The following is a 16,978-nucleotide window of genomic DNA, read 5'->3' as shown; positions in this document are numbered from 1 at the left end:
TTCCTGACAGTTGGTGCTTCAAATCCCTTTGCCCAGAACACCCAGTGGAACTTGTGCCTGGTGTAGTACCCTGCAGAAAGATTTGATAATCATCCAGAAACTTCATCAAGAAAGATTGTTTGGGACCGGCATGGGCATCAATCAGAAACCTTTGTCATCGAAGACATCGACACCAGCGTCAGGAGACATCGCTCTGTCTGGTAAGCCAGTTCATAGGCCACCAACTTCCCAATCAGCATCGTAGGTCACTTTGCATAGAGTCTCTTGCGCAGTGATGACCTCCTTCTGACCTGCCTCAAGCTCGAGGTGTACATCCTCATTGAGGTCACCCTCTTCGGGTCAAGCCACGGTACCAATGGTACCGGTAGATAAGCCAGAAGTACCAGTGCTTTCCTTCTGGGTACAGTTTGATGCGCTGTTCTGAAGGGATTTGGGTGAAGCATGTAAACTTCTTACCCCAGTATTGACTCCCTCGGTACCAGTGTAACATAAGTACATGGCTACTAGGTTCTATGGTACCACAACTGATTTTTCCAAAGTGACATTGACGTTCCACTCTCACCACCGGTTCAGTTCTTCATCAACAATCCAATGAGCATCATTTCTTTTTGCATGCTTCGAAGAGAAATCATTGCTCTCTCACATTCTTTGAAGAGAACAGCAGCTTCACATGCATTCCTTCGCTAAGGCCTTCATATCCCTCGGGCTTACAATTTGATTCAATTGAGGACTTCTGAGTCTATAACAAAGTCTCCACCAACGGCTAAATCTTCTACTGAAAGACTTTTTGTCACTATATTTATTAGGCAGTTGGGGAAAGAGATACTACTTGAGCTAGAAGCTGATTCTGTCTACAGTGCTGAATACTTGGAGGACTTAGATGATGATCAACCTCCTAAAATAATTTCTCTGTTACTCTTCGTCAGCCTCTTCCTCAATCAATCAGAGCTCGGCTCCAACTGTATTATCCCCGTTGGGAACTCATAACCATATCTGGATTCTAAAGGTCATTCGAGAGGGATACTAGCTTCATAAGAACTAGGAAACGCCCCTTACCATTACGGGGGCTCCCAGAAACTTTGGCTTTATATATAAACTAGTCTTTAAGCCGTTACATTAACGGGTGCTAGACTAGATGTGTGTCTTTCTTTCTCTCTCTCTCTCCTTGGCTGCTTTCTGTCTCTCTCTTTCCTCGGCTGTCCACCACCACCCCTTGCCTGCTTTCCCTGTCCAGCAGTAGCCCTTCTCCCTTCCTTTTACCTCCCCCATGTCCAGAAGCACCCCTTCCCTGTTCCCCCTGTCCAGCAGTAGGTCTTCTCCCTTCCTTTTACCTGCCCCTATCCAGCAGCACCTCTTCCCTGCTCCCCCTGTCCAGCGGTAGGCCTCCCTTCCTGTTACCTCCCCCCCTGTCCAGCAGCACCTCTTCCCTGCTCCCCCTGTCCAGCGGTAGGCCTCCCTTCCTGTTACCTCCCCCCCTGTCCAGCAGCACCTCTTCCCTGCTCCCCCTGTCCAGCAGTAGGCCTCCCTTCCTGTTACCTCCCCCCCTGTCTAGCAGCACCTCTTGTCTGCTCCTCCTGTCCAGCATCCTTTCCGTTTGCATCTGCCCTCCTGTCCACCTCTCAGTACCCGCACGACACCCTCCAGCCGTTCCTGTTCAAACCGCCACCGCCGTAGCTCAACTGCCTGCTTGAGACCTGCACGACACCCTCCAGCGTTCCTTTTCAAACTGCCACCACCGTAGCTCAACTGCCTGCACGTGCCGACAACCGCCTCAAACCGCCACGCGCCATAAATAGAATACGGTCACAGAAGGACACAGCACACTGCAGGGATCACAAAACCCTAAGTGCACATGCGCGCTTAGGGTTTTATTATAGAGGATACCAGTCACTAGTGGTAGAGTTTACTTTTTTTTAAAAGTCTACTCCATTGAGACTCTGCCTCAGTGCCACCAGCGTGTGACAAGCACACTATGGGCACATTTCGATGTCCCTTGTACCAGTACTCCATGTTGGCGATCAGAGTGCCATATCACAATTTCTGTATCTCTTGCTATGTAAAGCATCTTGTTCGGAAATTGCTTTCTATTGATGGATACCTTCCTTCTCAACATCTACAGGAATTTCATCATATCTCTCCATCCTTTCTCCTACCTAGAATGTATTGGTTGGATCTGCTTATCCATGGTCTAAGGAGGAATCTCACCAAAAATTGGAGAGAAAATCTGTCTTCTTCTGTGATACTAACGTAATATATACTAATAATAATCACAGCTTTAATTTTAAAAACATTTCAAATTAAATTTTTATGTGAAAAACTCAGACCCTGAACCCGTGAAAAATAGTGTAATCACACCACCTGAGGTTCAATAGGAGACCATCATAGTTTTTCTCATAGTAGTTCTCATTTTTCGGTCAGCCCTTCCCGATAAGGTTACCTCTTTGAAGCTTTGTGCCACTAACAGTGTCCTTCCCTGAAGAAGACTTGAAACTCGAGTCGGGGGACAGGAGTATTAGAGTCAGTTTTTCTTCAATCAACTTAATATTTGCTTTTTTTATTGCACTTGGCACTTCACAATCCTCTGTGGTTCGATAACAGCGATAATCCATCCGATTCAGATAAGTACCTGGTGTATTTATTATGTTATATTGTATGGATGGTATATGGGGACAGTGAAAAACTATGATGGTCTCCTATTGAACCTCAGGTGGTGTGATTACACTATTTTTCACGGGTTCAGAGTCTGAGTTTTTCACATAAAAATTTAATTTGAAATGTTTTTAAAATTAAAGCTGTGACTAAGGAGGAATCTAACATGAGTGTGGAGTCTGTAAAGTTAGATTCCTCCACATGGTATTCATCAAGCAACTTGACATGCATAAAATGAATTGAGACTACTTCAGGATTCCACCGTGGGGCATAGAGCCTGTAAAGTGGCTCTTACCTGTTGTTTTGATGCAATTATACATGAAATGGCGGGATCTAACAGGAGTGTAGAGCCTGTAAGTTAGATTCCCACCATGTTAGAACGTTCCACTGTTTATCCTCGAAGCAGGATCAACCAGGTGTTTTTCTTGCAACATGTCTTCCACTGTTCCATCAATGTTATACAGTACCTTCTAGAAGGCATCCATTTATTTTAAGTCTTTTTCCCTACATCTGTTCCTTAATGAACATTCGCCATACTTTTACTCCATTGTCTTTTTAATTCCAAAAGCCTGGAGGCTTGGGAGTGGCTGTAGGGGAGGAGGAGGCCACTACATCTTAAAAAAAATTTTTTTTTTTTTTTTTTTTTAGAATTTCTTTCTCTTCACTTAATCACTAGGGGGCTCATAATAATTTTTTTTTTAAAGTCCAAAAAGGGGCCTAAATTGGTACTTGGATGATCAAAAAGCCAGATCGTCCAAGTACCGATAATCAAAGCTGGTTTTAGACGTATCTAAAACTAGCTTAGGCCTTTCTCCTGCCTCTAAATGCCTAGAGTGAAAAGAGGCGTTTTTAGAGGAGCGGGAAGTGGGCCGACCTAAACCTAGTCATACAGCAAGAATAATCAAAACCTTGAACAGGTTACCTAGTCTGAACTTATACATTTTGACTTAGACCAAGTCAAAACAGGTATAAGTTCTGAAAAGAGGCCGCTGAGCTGATCACGGCTGCTGCGATCAGCTCAGTGGCCCCGGCAACCTGCCCACCCCCCACCGCAATGATTGCGGCAGGAGAGATGCCAACTCAGCCCATGTGCCTAAGGCCCCGCCCAATCAGGCCCTAAGGCCCGCCATTCGGGCGATGGTGGACCTGCCAAGTAGACAGGCTTGGGACCCGTCCGTCTGGCCAACTAATTGTAGATAAGAGGGGGGTGTCAGGGGTGAGGGGGATGTCGGGGGGTGCATCGTGGGCAGGAGGGGTTGGTCTCTCTCCTGCCCATATCTTAGGGGGATGGGGGTCACCGGGGCAACTCCTGCCTTTATCTTAGGAGGGGTGCATTGTGGGCAGGAATAATAACAATAATAATAATTTTATTTTTATATACCGCCATACCAAAAAGGTTCAAAGCGGTTCATAACAAGTAAAGTTAATACATACAGTGTAAATAAAATAGCATGAAGATAAAAACAGGCAGATAAAATTGGAATACATCAATTAAAAACATGGATAATTTAAAACAGAATGCATTAGGATACCAACCTATCAAACAGGTGTGTCTATCAGTTTTCTAAAATCAAAATAGGAAGTAGCCTCTAGCATTTTTCGAAGCCATGTATTCAATTTGACGGCCTGAAATGAGAAAGTTCTTTCGAAGAACTTCTTATGACAGGATTTTATAGAGGGATAATTAAACAGGTTTATCCTACATGTACTCTTATTGGAATGACTCAAAGAGAAGTGAGGGGCAAGATAACCTGGTAACATACCAAAAACTGCTTTATAACAAATGCAAGAGAACTTAAACAGGACTCTGGACTCTACCGGCAACCAGTGAAGTTTTTGATAAAAAGGAGTAATGTGCTCCCATTTTTTTAATCCAAAAATGAGGCAAACAGCCATATTCTGGACCACTCTCAATTTTGTAAGTATTTTCTTGTAAGCCTCTAAGTATACAATATTACAGTAAACCAGAATACTCAAAATAGAAGACTGCACCAGCAGACGAAAAGAAGTTTCATCAAAAAACTTCTTAATTGTGCGGAGCTTCCAGAGTACCGAAATACATTTCTTAAACAGTAAGTATGTTTTTCCAAAGTAAGATGTTTATTCAGAGTTACTCCCAATATTTTTATAGATTGTTCAATATTATAATCCAGTCCACTCATATGAATCGTAGTTTCTTTGATCTTATCATTGGGCGTTGCTAAAAAAAATTAGTTTTTTCGGTGTTTAATTTCAGTTTAAAAGCAGTCATCCAAAGCTCAATCTGATTTAAAATGCTTACCAATTAATTTATAAATTCGGATGACAGACATGTTAGCGGGATGACTACAGTAATATAGTCTGTGTAAATATAAAAGTTAAGCTTTAAACTTTGCAACATATTTCCCAACAAAACAAGATAAATGTTGAACAAAGTTAGGGATAGAGGGGAGCCCTGCGGTACCCCACAAGAGTTTTTCCAACAGTAGGATAGATTACCATCCTTAAACACCTGGTACAATCTATTGCCCAGGAATCTCCCTCCTGCCCTTATCTTAATGGGGGGGATCACCGAGGCAGGAAGGGTTGGGCTCCCTCCTGCTCATATCTTAGGGGGGTTGCAGGGGCAGGAGGGGTTGGGCTGCCTCCTGCCCGTATTGGTTTGGGGTGGGGGGATCGTGTCTCGGCAGGAGAGGTTGGGCATCTCTCCTGCCATGATCGTGATGGCGATCACCCCTCCCCACGAACTGGCATGAACAGCGGTAAGAGAGATTGGGCATCTCTCCTGCTGTGGGTCGCAGCAGTTTGGAGGTGGGGCGATCGCGGCAAGTGAGTTGAGCCATCTTTCTTGCCGCGATCGTTGCGGGGGTGTGGGGTTTGGATTCTGTGGTGTTGTTTTTACAGACACCAGTTACAGATTAATCCAGCTTTTAGGCGAAGGACTGGCCCCCCTCCTTTGCCTAAAAAGTCTTGTTTTGGGCGTTTGGGACTTAAGCTTTTTTTTGGTTGATAATGTATTATAAGTGTAGACGTAGTGGTGGTCTGTGTGTTTAAACAGCTGAACGTAGAGGTAGGCCATTCTCCCCCAAAAAACCTCATTTTGGACTTTTTTTTTGAGAATGGACATTTTTCCTGCTTCTACTTTCAGCGTTTAGGGCCTTAGGCCAAAAGGGGACTTAGATGTTATTTTTTATTATGCCCCTCTATGCCTCCAGATCTCCAAGAAACTCTCTTTTCAAGTCTCCTCTTCTTCGGAAGATGGTATCCCTTCTTCTGCTCAAAGAAAAGTTTCATCTCTGCAGAGGAACCGGGGTTTTTACTTCCGGTATTTCCTCATCCCAAAAGGGAAGGGAGGTCTACGGCCAATTTTAGACCTCAGGGGCCTGAACAAATTTCCACTGGGGGGGGAAAAGTTTCATATGTTGTCTCTGATAACTTTATATTCCCTCTCAAGTCGCAATGACTGGCTATGCTCCCTAGATCTGAAAAGAAGTTTATTCTCATATTCCAGTGCTTCCGACCTTCTGGAAATTACTCAGATTTCAGAAAGCACATTGCCATTTTCAATTTAGAGTCCTGTCTTTTGGCCTTAGATCCTGTTCCAGAGTATTCATCAAGGACCTGGTTGTAGTGGCAGCAGCGTTACTGACGCAGGATCTCCAGGTTTTCCCTGTCTGGACATTTGCCTCATCAATGATCCAACCTCGAAGTGACTCAGTTCACAATTCTCTTCTTTCAGCAGTAGGGATTCAAAATATTTTTTTTCCCAAATCCCAACTTCGACCTTCTTAAAATCTGCAATTTATCGGAGCTCTGCTACACACCTTTTATTTCAGAGTGTTTCTCCCTCAGCAGACAACAAAATTTGATTCAGCTTTGCAAATAGACTTATCTTCTCCTATCAATCTTTGCCAGACATCTGATGGTACTCCTAGGTCATATGGCTTCCATGGTGCATGTTACTCCGTTTACGAGACTTCATTTCAAGACTCCTCAATAGACTCTTGTATGTCAGTGGTCTCGAGCATTGTATGTCATTGTCTCAACACATTACACTTTGACTATCTCTGCAGTGGTGGAATGCTCTTCCTTGCTTTCCAGAGGATTTTTGTTCCACACACCTCCACATCAGAAGGTTCCGACCACGCACTCATCCTCCTACGCTTGCGGGATTTATCTGGACGGTCTTCACACTCAAAGTTGCTAGTCTACTAGAACCAGTTTTTCTATCTATATCATTTGGAATTCAGAGCGATCTACGATACTTTTAAAACATTTCAGCACATTGTGACTAACTAGGTCCTCCTAACCCCCACGGATGTTCAGGTTGCAATGTATTACATAAACAATCTTTGTCAGGAGGCCCAGAAGATTTGGAACTGAGCAATTGCTCACAATATAATTTTGAAAGCAGTATACATTTGAGAGAAGCAGTATTGTCTCGCAGACAAATTCAGCAGGTTTCTTCAGCCACATGAGTGAATGCTCAACTCTGCAGTTCTGCATCACATATTCTCTCTTTGGGAACTCCTTAGATAGACCTATTTGCGTCCCCCACCAATCATAAGTTGCTTCAGTTTTGCTCTAAGCAGTATTCTCCCCAAAACCTGGAACCTGATGCGTTTCTTCTGAATTGGACACGCAGGTTTTTTTATTCATTTCTTCCAATCCCTCTCATCTTCGAGATGCTTGTCAAGCTCAATCAGAAATTGTTCACCATGATTCTGTTGGCCCTCGGTGGCCCAAGCATTCTTGGTTCTCCCTTCTATCTCAGTTCAGTATCAAGGAACCAATGCCTCTTCAGACTTTTCCACCTCTTCTAATGCAGAGTCACGGATCTCTTCTGCTTCTCAATCTACAGGCTTTACCCCTGACAGCTTGATACCTCTCTGGTTGACATGGACTTAGTTTTATCTTTCTCATCCTGTCAAGACGTATTATAGAAGCGTCATGAAAACCGTCTACGCAGCAATATAACCCACAGAAATGGACGTGGTTTTCCACTTGGTGTACTTTTCATCATCATGATGCTCTATATCTGCAGTATTGGATTTTTTATACATGTATCCAATTTAGGTCTCAAGACCACTTTGATGCGAGTTCATCTGTCGATTCTTTTTTACAGTCCAGCTGATAGTAAACATCTAACTACTCATCCTGTTGTGTCCAGATTCATTAACAGATCTTTTTAAGGTCAAATCACCTCTCAAACCACCTCCAGTAGTTTGGGATCTCAATGTTGTTCTCTCTATGAACTTATGAAGTCTTCTTTTGAACCAATGTCCTCGGCTTATCTGAAATACCTCTTAGATAGTGGGTTTTTTCTCATCTCTCTTACCTCTGTTCAAGGAATGAGTAAATTTCAAGCACTGGTGGCGGAACCACCATTCACAGTGTTTCATCATGACAAAGTTGTGCTTCGCATCCATCTGAAGTTCCTTCCAGAAGTAGTCACAGAATTCATCTAAATCAATCTACCGTACTTCCAGTGTTCTTTCCTAAGAGTCATTCTCATTTTGGAGAAACGGCTTTTAATACTCTCATTTCCAACGAGCCTGGGCTATCTTCTTACAGAGAATTCAGCCACATAGAGCATCTCCTCAACTTTTCATCTCCTTTGATCCTAATAAGTTGGGACGTCCTGTATCTAAGAGAACTATATCTGCAGGGTTAGTGGTTTGTATCATTTTCTCTTATGCTCAGGTTGGGCTGCAATTGGGAATTGCATCAGAGTCCACAAGATCCGAGCTATGGCAGCTTCTCTTGCTTTCCTACGTTCAACTCCTATTGATGAAATATGTAAAGCTGCTATTTGGTCCTCAGTTCATACATCTCACTACTGTCTGGAATTCAATTCCAGACGGGAGGGTCACTTCGGCCAAGCAGTATTGTAAAATTTATTGTCTTAATGGCCAACACTCCCTCCATCCCATCCTAGTAAGCTAAGGAGTCCCACATGTGAGAATATGCTGCCTGCTTGTCCTAGGAGAAAGCACAGTTACTTACCGTAATAGGTGTTATCCAGGGACAGCAGGCAGATATTCTCACAACCCACCCACCTCCCCTGGTTGGCTTCTTAGCTTGCTTATAGAACTGAGGAGCCATGAGCCTTCGTCAGGTTGGAAGGCACTCGTGCATGCATGGTGCGGGCAGTTTGCAAACTTTCTTAAGGTCTTAAAGTGGCAATGAACTTTTAAAGCTGTCCGTACCAGGGCTAAGTGGATGACGTCACCCACATGTGAGAATATCTGCCTGGTGTCCCTGGATAACACCTGTTACGATAAGTAACTGTGCTTTCAAGAAGGGTTTTCATTGTTTTAAGTTGTAAATATTGTTCTCCTAAAGTAAATCAATTTAACATTTATTTATGTTGCAGCTCTAATGTATCTGAGAACTCATCAGAAATAAAGGAACAGAATCAGGCTGACGATTTATTAGCAGCCAAACCTGAAAAAGATGCAGTTATAAATCCAGAAGGCAGCCCACCTTCTCTTTGTCTAAAACAAGTGTTTCCAAAGTATGCTAAACAGTTCAACTATTTGCGATTGAAAGAACGGATAGCTGCATTGTTTATCAGATTTCTCGGAATAAAAGGCACAATGAAATTAGGACCAACCAGCTTTCGAACATTCATAAGGTTAGTAACTGAAATTGTCTTCTCTTGCTAGATTAAGCTTTTCAGGAAGCACATTAACAATCTCAGAGAATGGTATTTCAAATGTATCTTGGATGAACTAGATAATTATTGAAGTGCTGGGGATTGGAACTGGGTGGAGGAGAGATCTGAAAATAATAGGAACTAAAAAGTGTGGAATGAACTTATGTACATATGGTATCATCATTCACATTTATTGATGATACATTATCAAAATATGTGGTCTGTCGTCAATGCCAGCGATGGCATATTTGTATTCCTGTAACTGCTAATAATTTGGATTTAACGAATTTCCTGGAGAGATCTGATAGTGAGATACCGGTTACTGCTACACTGCTTGTACAGTTTGCCATTGATTCAGATAGGGAATGGATGCTTAAGCTTTTTTTCAAATATAAAGATGTTCCATTTATATCAAAAGTAGTGAGAATGTATCCAGATGTGTCACGTTCAACTCAGAGGAGAAGAAAACAGTTTCTTATTTTGAGGCCCCAGGTTATGCAGCTGGGGGGCAATTTTTGTTTTGAGATACCACTGCAAATGTGTTATGTTCTATCAAGGGAGTAGATATGTATTTTTTTAACCTCAGCAGTTGTCAAAATTTATTTCTGCCAAAGGGCAAATTGTAGATATTACATGAGATATGCTACTTGTATATTAGCTCAATGAAGTTATGCTCAGGGCCCACCTAGTCACATCTTTATTTTCTTTTGAATAATTACCAGTGAAATAGTTCAGTTAAATGTGCAGTTCTAGCCTCCTATATTGTGGGCTAATTATACAAGCCGGCATTGTTGTTATTTCTTGGAAAATTGTGATTTGCTTTTTGAGAATGTTAAACTGGCATTGTATTATTTCTTTCTTTTTGATTTTGTGTTTGTCAAAAAGTTAAAACGCATAAATAAAGAATTTAAAAAAAAAAAGAAATGTAAGGTAAAGCATATAGGAGCTCTCCTACTGAACTGCATGGGATTTACTTTGTGGTAGACTGTAGTGAAGGGGCATATACTTCTTTGTAAGTCTATTCTATTCCTACTTGTGTAACATATAAAAAAAACAAACAGCTGAAACAGTTTGTTTGTCAAGAGGCCACAAGGTCTGTTCTATAGCTGAATAGTTTTGCCAAGGTTACCCCCACATCTTGTGCACATCCTGTGCTGTGCGTCAGGACTTAGATAAGAAGCATTGCTGGACCTTCGACAAGACAGTATTTATCCATAGATACCCTACCCCTCTCCTTATTTTTGCTACCTTTTTCTAGTTGCTTTTATATATCCTGTTACCATATATGATCTTTCCTACAGTCATATGCTAAAAAAACTGACCCATGTGAAATGCTATAAAGGTGTATGCAGTACTCTGAATAAAGGAGAGACATCTTTTTGCCTATTTGCATGTGCGTTTGTGTGTGTGTGATTTTCTTTCTACAAAGGTGTCCCCGGATGCATCTGTAGTGAAGACAGCAGAACGAGGCTAATATAAATTGGGACCTGGTCGTTTCAAGTAGCACAGACTCCTGTGCTAAATCGGCTGCTGCAGTAAAATGCCCACATTAATTGCTGAATGGGATGGGATCTGGGTGGGATGGGATGGGATCTGGGTGGGCCCTGGGCAAGAGGAGGAGTAATTGGCTAAGATATCTATTACATGAGTCGTTATGTGCTAGCTGTTGAGAAAGCCAATAACGCAGCCAAACTTATTGCTACTTCAAGAGGAGGTGATATTTACAGATACAGTACTGGTAGTCCGGTAGATCAGCCACAGCTCTAATGTGAATGTTCCTCTAGCCCACTGATTCTCCATTACCATCTGTGCCGTTGGTCTCCCTAGTCAAGAGGCCCAGCACCTGTGATCACATTCCTGTTTTCAGCCTTGAGTCCTAATTACATGCTGTTGATAGCTCCGAGTCCTTCTCACATTCCCTCTAACAGTCCCGAGTCCCCAATCACTGTCCCAAATCCCTAAAAGATAAGCCCTGCTCCCAACACAACAACCCTGCCTCTCTAGATCCTTGCCCTCTCCCCATCTTCCCAGCCCTCCCTGGGAATTATATGGAGGCTTCATTGATAGTTCAGATTGTTGTTACAGAAGAATCCCCTGAACTATCACCTTCCACTGCCGCCTGGGTTGGTGCTGTGATCCAAAATGGCGCTTCTATCCCTTAGTAGAAGCTCTTGCATTGCATGTAATGCGATGTACGTACTGCATTAACTGATTGGTTTGTGCATTTAAATGTAGGACACACCCCTTGTATTTACCATACAGCCTTTGCACTTATCACATGGTAATCGTGCAGTAAGGGGCATATTCTATAAAGTCCGCCTAAACTTTAGCACCTATATCAACGTGCTTTAGCTGTAGGCCCCTAATTTAATTGATAATTGACATTAATTGGAATTAATTGACAGGTGCCTAACTTGGTAGGCATGATTCTCTAAAAGTTAGGTACCTTGTCAAATGCACCTACCTAAAAGGTGGCATGGTTAGAGGTGTGTTTTGGATTTGGGCGCCTATTTTGGCTTAGGTGCTGTTGTGGCCCAAGAAAACCCCGGCATAAATATGGTGCACCTAAATGTTAGGATCATAGTGATGCGTAACGCTGTATAGGCAGTGCTAAGCGTGATTCTATATAGTGTGCCTAACTTTTATAGAGTTACACTTAGCACCACACTAGTCAGCACCAATTTTTTAGGCAACATATGTAGAATCGGGCCCTAACTTCAAAATTTACCACAGTTTGGTAAAAGGACCCCATAATTATTTAGACCAGTGGTTCCCAACCCTGTCCTGGAGGACCACCAGGTCAATTGAGTTTTCGGGCTAGCCCTAATGAATATGCATGAAGCAGATTTGCATGCCTATCACTTCCATTATATGCAAATCACTCTCATGCATATTCATTAGGGCTAGCCTGAAAACCCAATTGGCCTTGTCCTCACCAACGGGGATAGCGTCTCGAAGATCTCGGTAGGAGATACGCTAGCCTCCAGCGACCACAACATGGTGTGGTTCTACCTCAGGAAAGGTTTCTCTAGATCAAACACGAAAACAAAAGTACTCAACTTCCGAGGCACTGACTTCGAACGCATGGGAGATTTCGTCCACCGGACACTGCAGAACCAAGCTACGATGATGTGGAAGCTATGTGGTCATCCCTGAAATCTACCATACATGAAGCGACAAGCCTCTACATTAAATCAGTACACAAACGGCGGAGAAACAACAAACCCCAATGGTACTCCGCAGAAATCTCGCATCTCGTCAAGGAGAAGAAAAAAGCATTTATTTCCTACAAATGAACGGAGACTAGGGAAGCTAAACTAGAACATAGGGCGAGGTCTGCAGCGGTCAAAACGGCAGTCAGGGAGGCCAAACTTCGAGTGGAAGAGACTCTGGCAAAGAACATGAAGAAAGGGGACAAATCCTTCTTCAGGTATATTAGTGATAGGAAAAAGAACACAGACGGGATAGTACGCCTTAGAAAACCAGATGGGAACTGCACAGAATCAAATTCTGATAAAGCAGAACTACTGATTGAATACTTCTGCTCGGTCTTCACCTGCGAGGCACCGGGGCACGGTCCGCAGTTGCAGGCAAGGCCCAGCGTGGAAGACCCGTTTCAGAATTTTGAGTTCACACCTGGCGACGTCTATTACAAACTGGCAAGACTCAAGGTGAACAAAGCCATGGGACCGGACAATCTACACCCCAGGGTGCTCAGTGAGCTGCGTGATGTCCTGGCAGAACCGCTATCAGGACTCTTCAATCTCTCCCTAAGTTCAGGGAGAGTCCCCATAGACTGGAAAACAGCTAACGTCGTTCCACTGCACAAAAAGGGTTGCAGGGCAGAGGCTGCAAACTACAGACCGGTGAGTCTCACATCAATAGTATGCAAACTCATGGAAACACTAATCAAACGTAAATTAGACGCAATCTTGGATGAGGAGAATCTACGGGATCCCAGTCAACACGGATTCATCAAAGGTAGGTCCTGCCAATCTAATCTCATCAGCTTCTTTGACTGGGTAACAAAACAGCTAGACTTGGGAGAATCCGTGGACGTCGTACACCTAGACTTCAGCAAAGCTTTCGATAGTGTCCCGCATCACAGGCTGTTGAACAAGATGAAATCAATGGGGCTGGGAGAAACACTAACTACATGACTACAATGATTGGCTAACTACAATGATTGGCTGAGTGGCAGACTTCAGAGGGTAGTAGTTAACGGTACCCTCTCTAAAACATCGGAGGTGACCAGTGGAGTACCGCAGGGCTTAGTCTTGGGCCCGCTCCTTTTCAACATATTCATAGGGGACCTAACTCAGGGGCTTCAAGGTAAGATAACGTTATTCGCTGACGACGCCAAACTATGTAATATAGTGAGAGACGGCAATTCACCCGATAGTATGACACAGGACCTACATTTGTTGGAGCTTTGGTCCTCGATCTGGCAACTGGGCTTCAATGCTAAGAAATGCAAGATCATGCACCTCGGCAGCAGAAATCCGTGCAGAACTTACACCTTGAATGGTGAGACCTTAGCTAGAACTTCAACAGAACGAGACTTGGGAGTGATCATCAGCGCAGACATGAAAACTGCTGATCATGTGGAGAAGGCTTCATCTAAGGCAAGACAGTTGTTAGGTTGCATCTGCAGGAGTTTCGTCAGCCGGAAGCCAGAAGTCATAATGCCATTATACAGAACCATGGTGAGACCTCATTTGGAATACTGTGTGCAATTCTGGAGGCCACACTACTGAAAAGATGTACTGAGAGTAGAGTCGGTGCAATGGATGGCCACCAGGATGGTCTCGGGGCTCAAGGATCTATCGTACGAGGAAAGGCTGAAAAATTTACGGCTGTACTCACTCGAGGAACGTAGGGAGAGAGGAGACATGATCGAGACGTTTAAGTATATTACCGGCCGTATCGAGATGGAAGAAGAGATTCTCTTTCTCAAAGGACCCTCAGCCACAAGAGGGCATCCGCTCAAACTCAGGGGTGGGAAATTTCATGGCGACACCAGGAAATATTTATTCACCGAGAGAGTGGTTGATCCTTGGAACGAGTTCCCGGTGCAGGTGATCGAGGCAAACAGCGTGCAAGAATTTAAGAGCAAATGGGATGCCCATGTGGGATCCCTTAGATGGTTAAGCCAAGGGAACCTGTCACCAGGAGTGGGATCCCTAGAATAGTAGACTTGGGGGTGGGTCAGTAGAGTGGGCAGACCTGATGGGCTATGGCCCTTATCTGCCATCATCTTCTATGTTTCTAACTGATTTAGACTAACAAAAATCAACAAAGTTACCCAATTTGACATTAACAAAGGAAAACTAGTTAAAATTGTAGGCAGAAAATGTATTTCTCATAGTTGAGAAATTGGGGGTAGAAGGAACATGATAAGATCCTTCCTGCCAGTACTGCTGTAGTCTGCCAAATGTGTGTGCCACTCTGTGGAATGTGGTGGTATTTATACCAATAGATGAGCTAGACTAGGGGTGACCAACCTCAGCCCTCGCCAAGTCAGATTTTTTTTGATTTTTACAATAAATATGCATGAGATCTAGTGCATACAATGGAGGCAGTACATGCAGATAATCTCATACATATTCATTGGAGAAATCCTGAAAATCTGACTAACTAGATTGATGCTCGTGACCAAAGTTGGACAGTCCTGTGCTAAACATTAGTACAATATGTATCCTTAACCAATGTTAATGTGCTTACTGTTTGTGCTGAACAATGTCATGTCTTAGTCTTTCTGAGAGTCACCTATAACATTTGCTACTTCTCCTTTTGATTTCTGTATTGATGTAAAGTAACAAGTTCTGTATCACTGAAATCTATCCTTCAGAGTTATACACAACCTATGCATTACAAATGGAATGATAAGGCAGATATATTAGTAGGGGACTATAGAGGGAATGAGAAACAGATATGGGTGCTTTACAAGTAAATTGAGTTAGGACTTAAACACAGCTTCAGAATAGTTGGTAGTGAAGGAGAAGGGTACAGATAGAAAGAGGTTTTTTCCCTAACGCAAAATGCAGAACTCTGGTTCCTAAAGTCAGCTGAGTAGCAATTCCTTGGACCTCAGCGCACCCTCTTAAATCCACTTGTTTATTTTGGAGTGTGGGCAAAAAAGGAAAAAACTCAATAATTACAAAAATATGTGAAATGCTTGAAATAAAGGCAGAGAGGTTAGACAAATTGCCAGTATTGTTCCAAAGAATATTTTACATGTGCCAAGAATAACAAACATGTCCAAAAAATACTCCCAAAACATAACCATAATTATGCATTTTTTTCTAAAACTGAGTGAATGCCAGGCCATAGGGCAGTTTGCTTTGCTTTGTCGAGACTGAAAGCCTCTGTCTGCTCATACAAATCTCCCGCTTCTAAAAGTGCAGTGCAGCCTAAGCCAGCACCATGACTCGGCTTGAGCCCTTCCATTGACTCATCCTGGCTAATTTCTTGCACTCAGGCAGCTGCTAGTCACCTTTGCGCTATAATCCACTTCCATTTCCACAATCCTGCCATCTGCTCTCTCCACGCCATTAGCTATGCTTTCAGATAGCCGCTTTAAAGTCTAATAAATTTAAAAAAACAAGAAGCCAGTAACGCTGACAGCCACTGCAATTCCTCCCCTCAGCTCACACTGGAAACTAACCAAACTTTAGCAGTCAGTCAGTGTCAGGAAGGGTGGGAAGGCCCGAACCAGCAAACAGCTTACAGGAGCACATTGTACACTTAGAGGATTTACTGCCCTTAGTGAATTCTGTATAGGTGTTCTCTTTAATTTGTTTGTACAGGCTCAGAATTTGTACCAAATTAAAACAAAACAAAACATTGTCATGTAATCATTTCTGAGTCCAAACTGGCATGCTTAATAGCACAGTGTTAGGCAAGATTCCATCATTCATTCCCCTCCCCCTCCTCTCAGTGCACAGCACACTCTTGTGTTCAAGAAGCAGGAGGAGCCCAATTGCTGTCCAAATGCTGATTGGTCAACATTCTTCCAAAAAGGGATTAAATAGAGACAACAAATTCCCTAACGGTGACACCCTAAGGAAGAGGAGCTGGGAGTGAGCCTTTAGCATACTGTATCAATCTCCTGACAGTGATGCAATAAGGAAGAAGAGCTGGGAGCAAGCCTTCAGCGGAGTGCTGCATCTTCAGCCCAGTAGATTTGCTGAATGCCACTGGTGCCGTTACTACTTTGTAATTTTCTTAGATTTCAGCAAAGCCTTGATAGGAGGTTGTTGAACAAACTTGAAGGACTGAAATTAGGACCAAAAGTGGTGAACTGGGTTAGAAACTGGCTATCGGGCAGATGCCAGAGGGTAGTGGTTAATGGAAGTCGCTCGGAGGAAGGAAAGGTGAGTAGTGGACTCCCTCAGGGTTCGGTGCTGGGGCCGATCCTGTTCAATATGTTTGTGAGTGACATTGCTGAAGGATTAGAAGGAAAAGTGTGCCTTTTTGCAGATGATACCAAGATTTGTAACAGAGTAGACACCGAAGAGGGAGTGGAAAATATGAAAAAGGATCTGCAAAAATTAGAGGAATGATCTAATGCAGGGCTCTCAATGTCCCTCCTTGAGGGCCGCAATCCAGTCGGGTTTTCAGGATTTCCCCAATGAATATGCATTGAAAGCAGTGCATGCACATAGATCTCATGCATATTCATTGGGGAAA

The 16,978-nt window shown here is 43.2% G+C and overlaps 1 protein-coding gene across 7 annotated transcripts in view; it reads left to right on the top strand.

Moving 5' to 3' along the window:
* TTLL11 (tubulin tyrosine ligase like 11) overlaps positions 1–16,978 on the top strand; it is a 247,354-nt gene that overhangs the window by 183,142 nt on the left and 47,234 nt on the right. For 5 of the 7 annotated variants that reach the window (XM_033961090.1, XM_033961088.1, XM_033961089.1 and 2 more), the window contains one exon: positions 9,005–9,265. The exons of the other annotated variants lie outside the window; for them this stretch is intronic. In XM_033961090.1, coding sequence (XP_033816981.1) covers positions 9,005–9,265 — 261 coding nt within the window. The remainder of the gene's footprint in view (positions 1–9,004; positions 9,266–16,978) is intronic. 7 annotated transcript variants of the gene reach the window in all.

Source organism: Geotrypetes seraphini, chromosome 10, assembly GCF_902459505.1.
Source record: "Geotrypetes seraphini chromosome 10, aGeoSer1.1, whole genome shotgun sequence".
Classification (NCBI taxonomy): Eukaryota; Metazoa; Chordata; class Amphibia; order Gymnophiona; family Dermophiidae; genus Geotrypetes; species Geotrypetes seraphini.
This window is presented reverse-complemented; position numbering and strand designations above follow the sequence as displayed.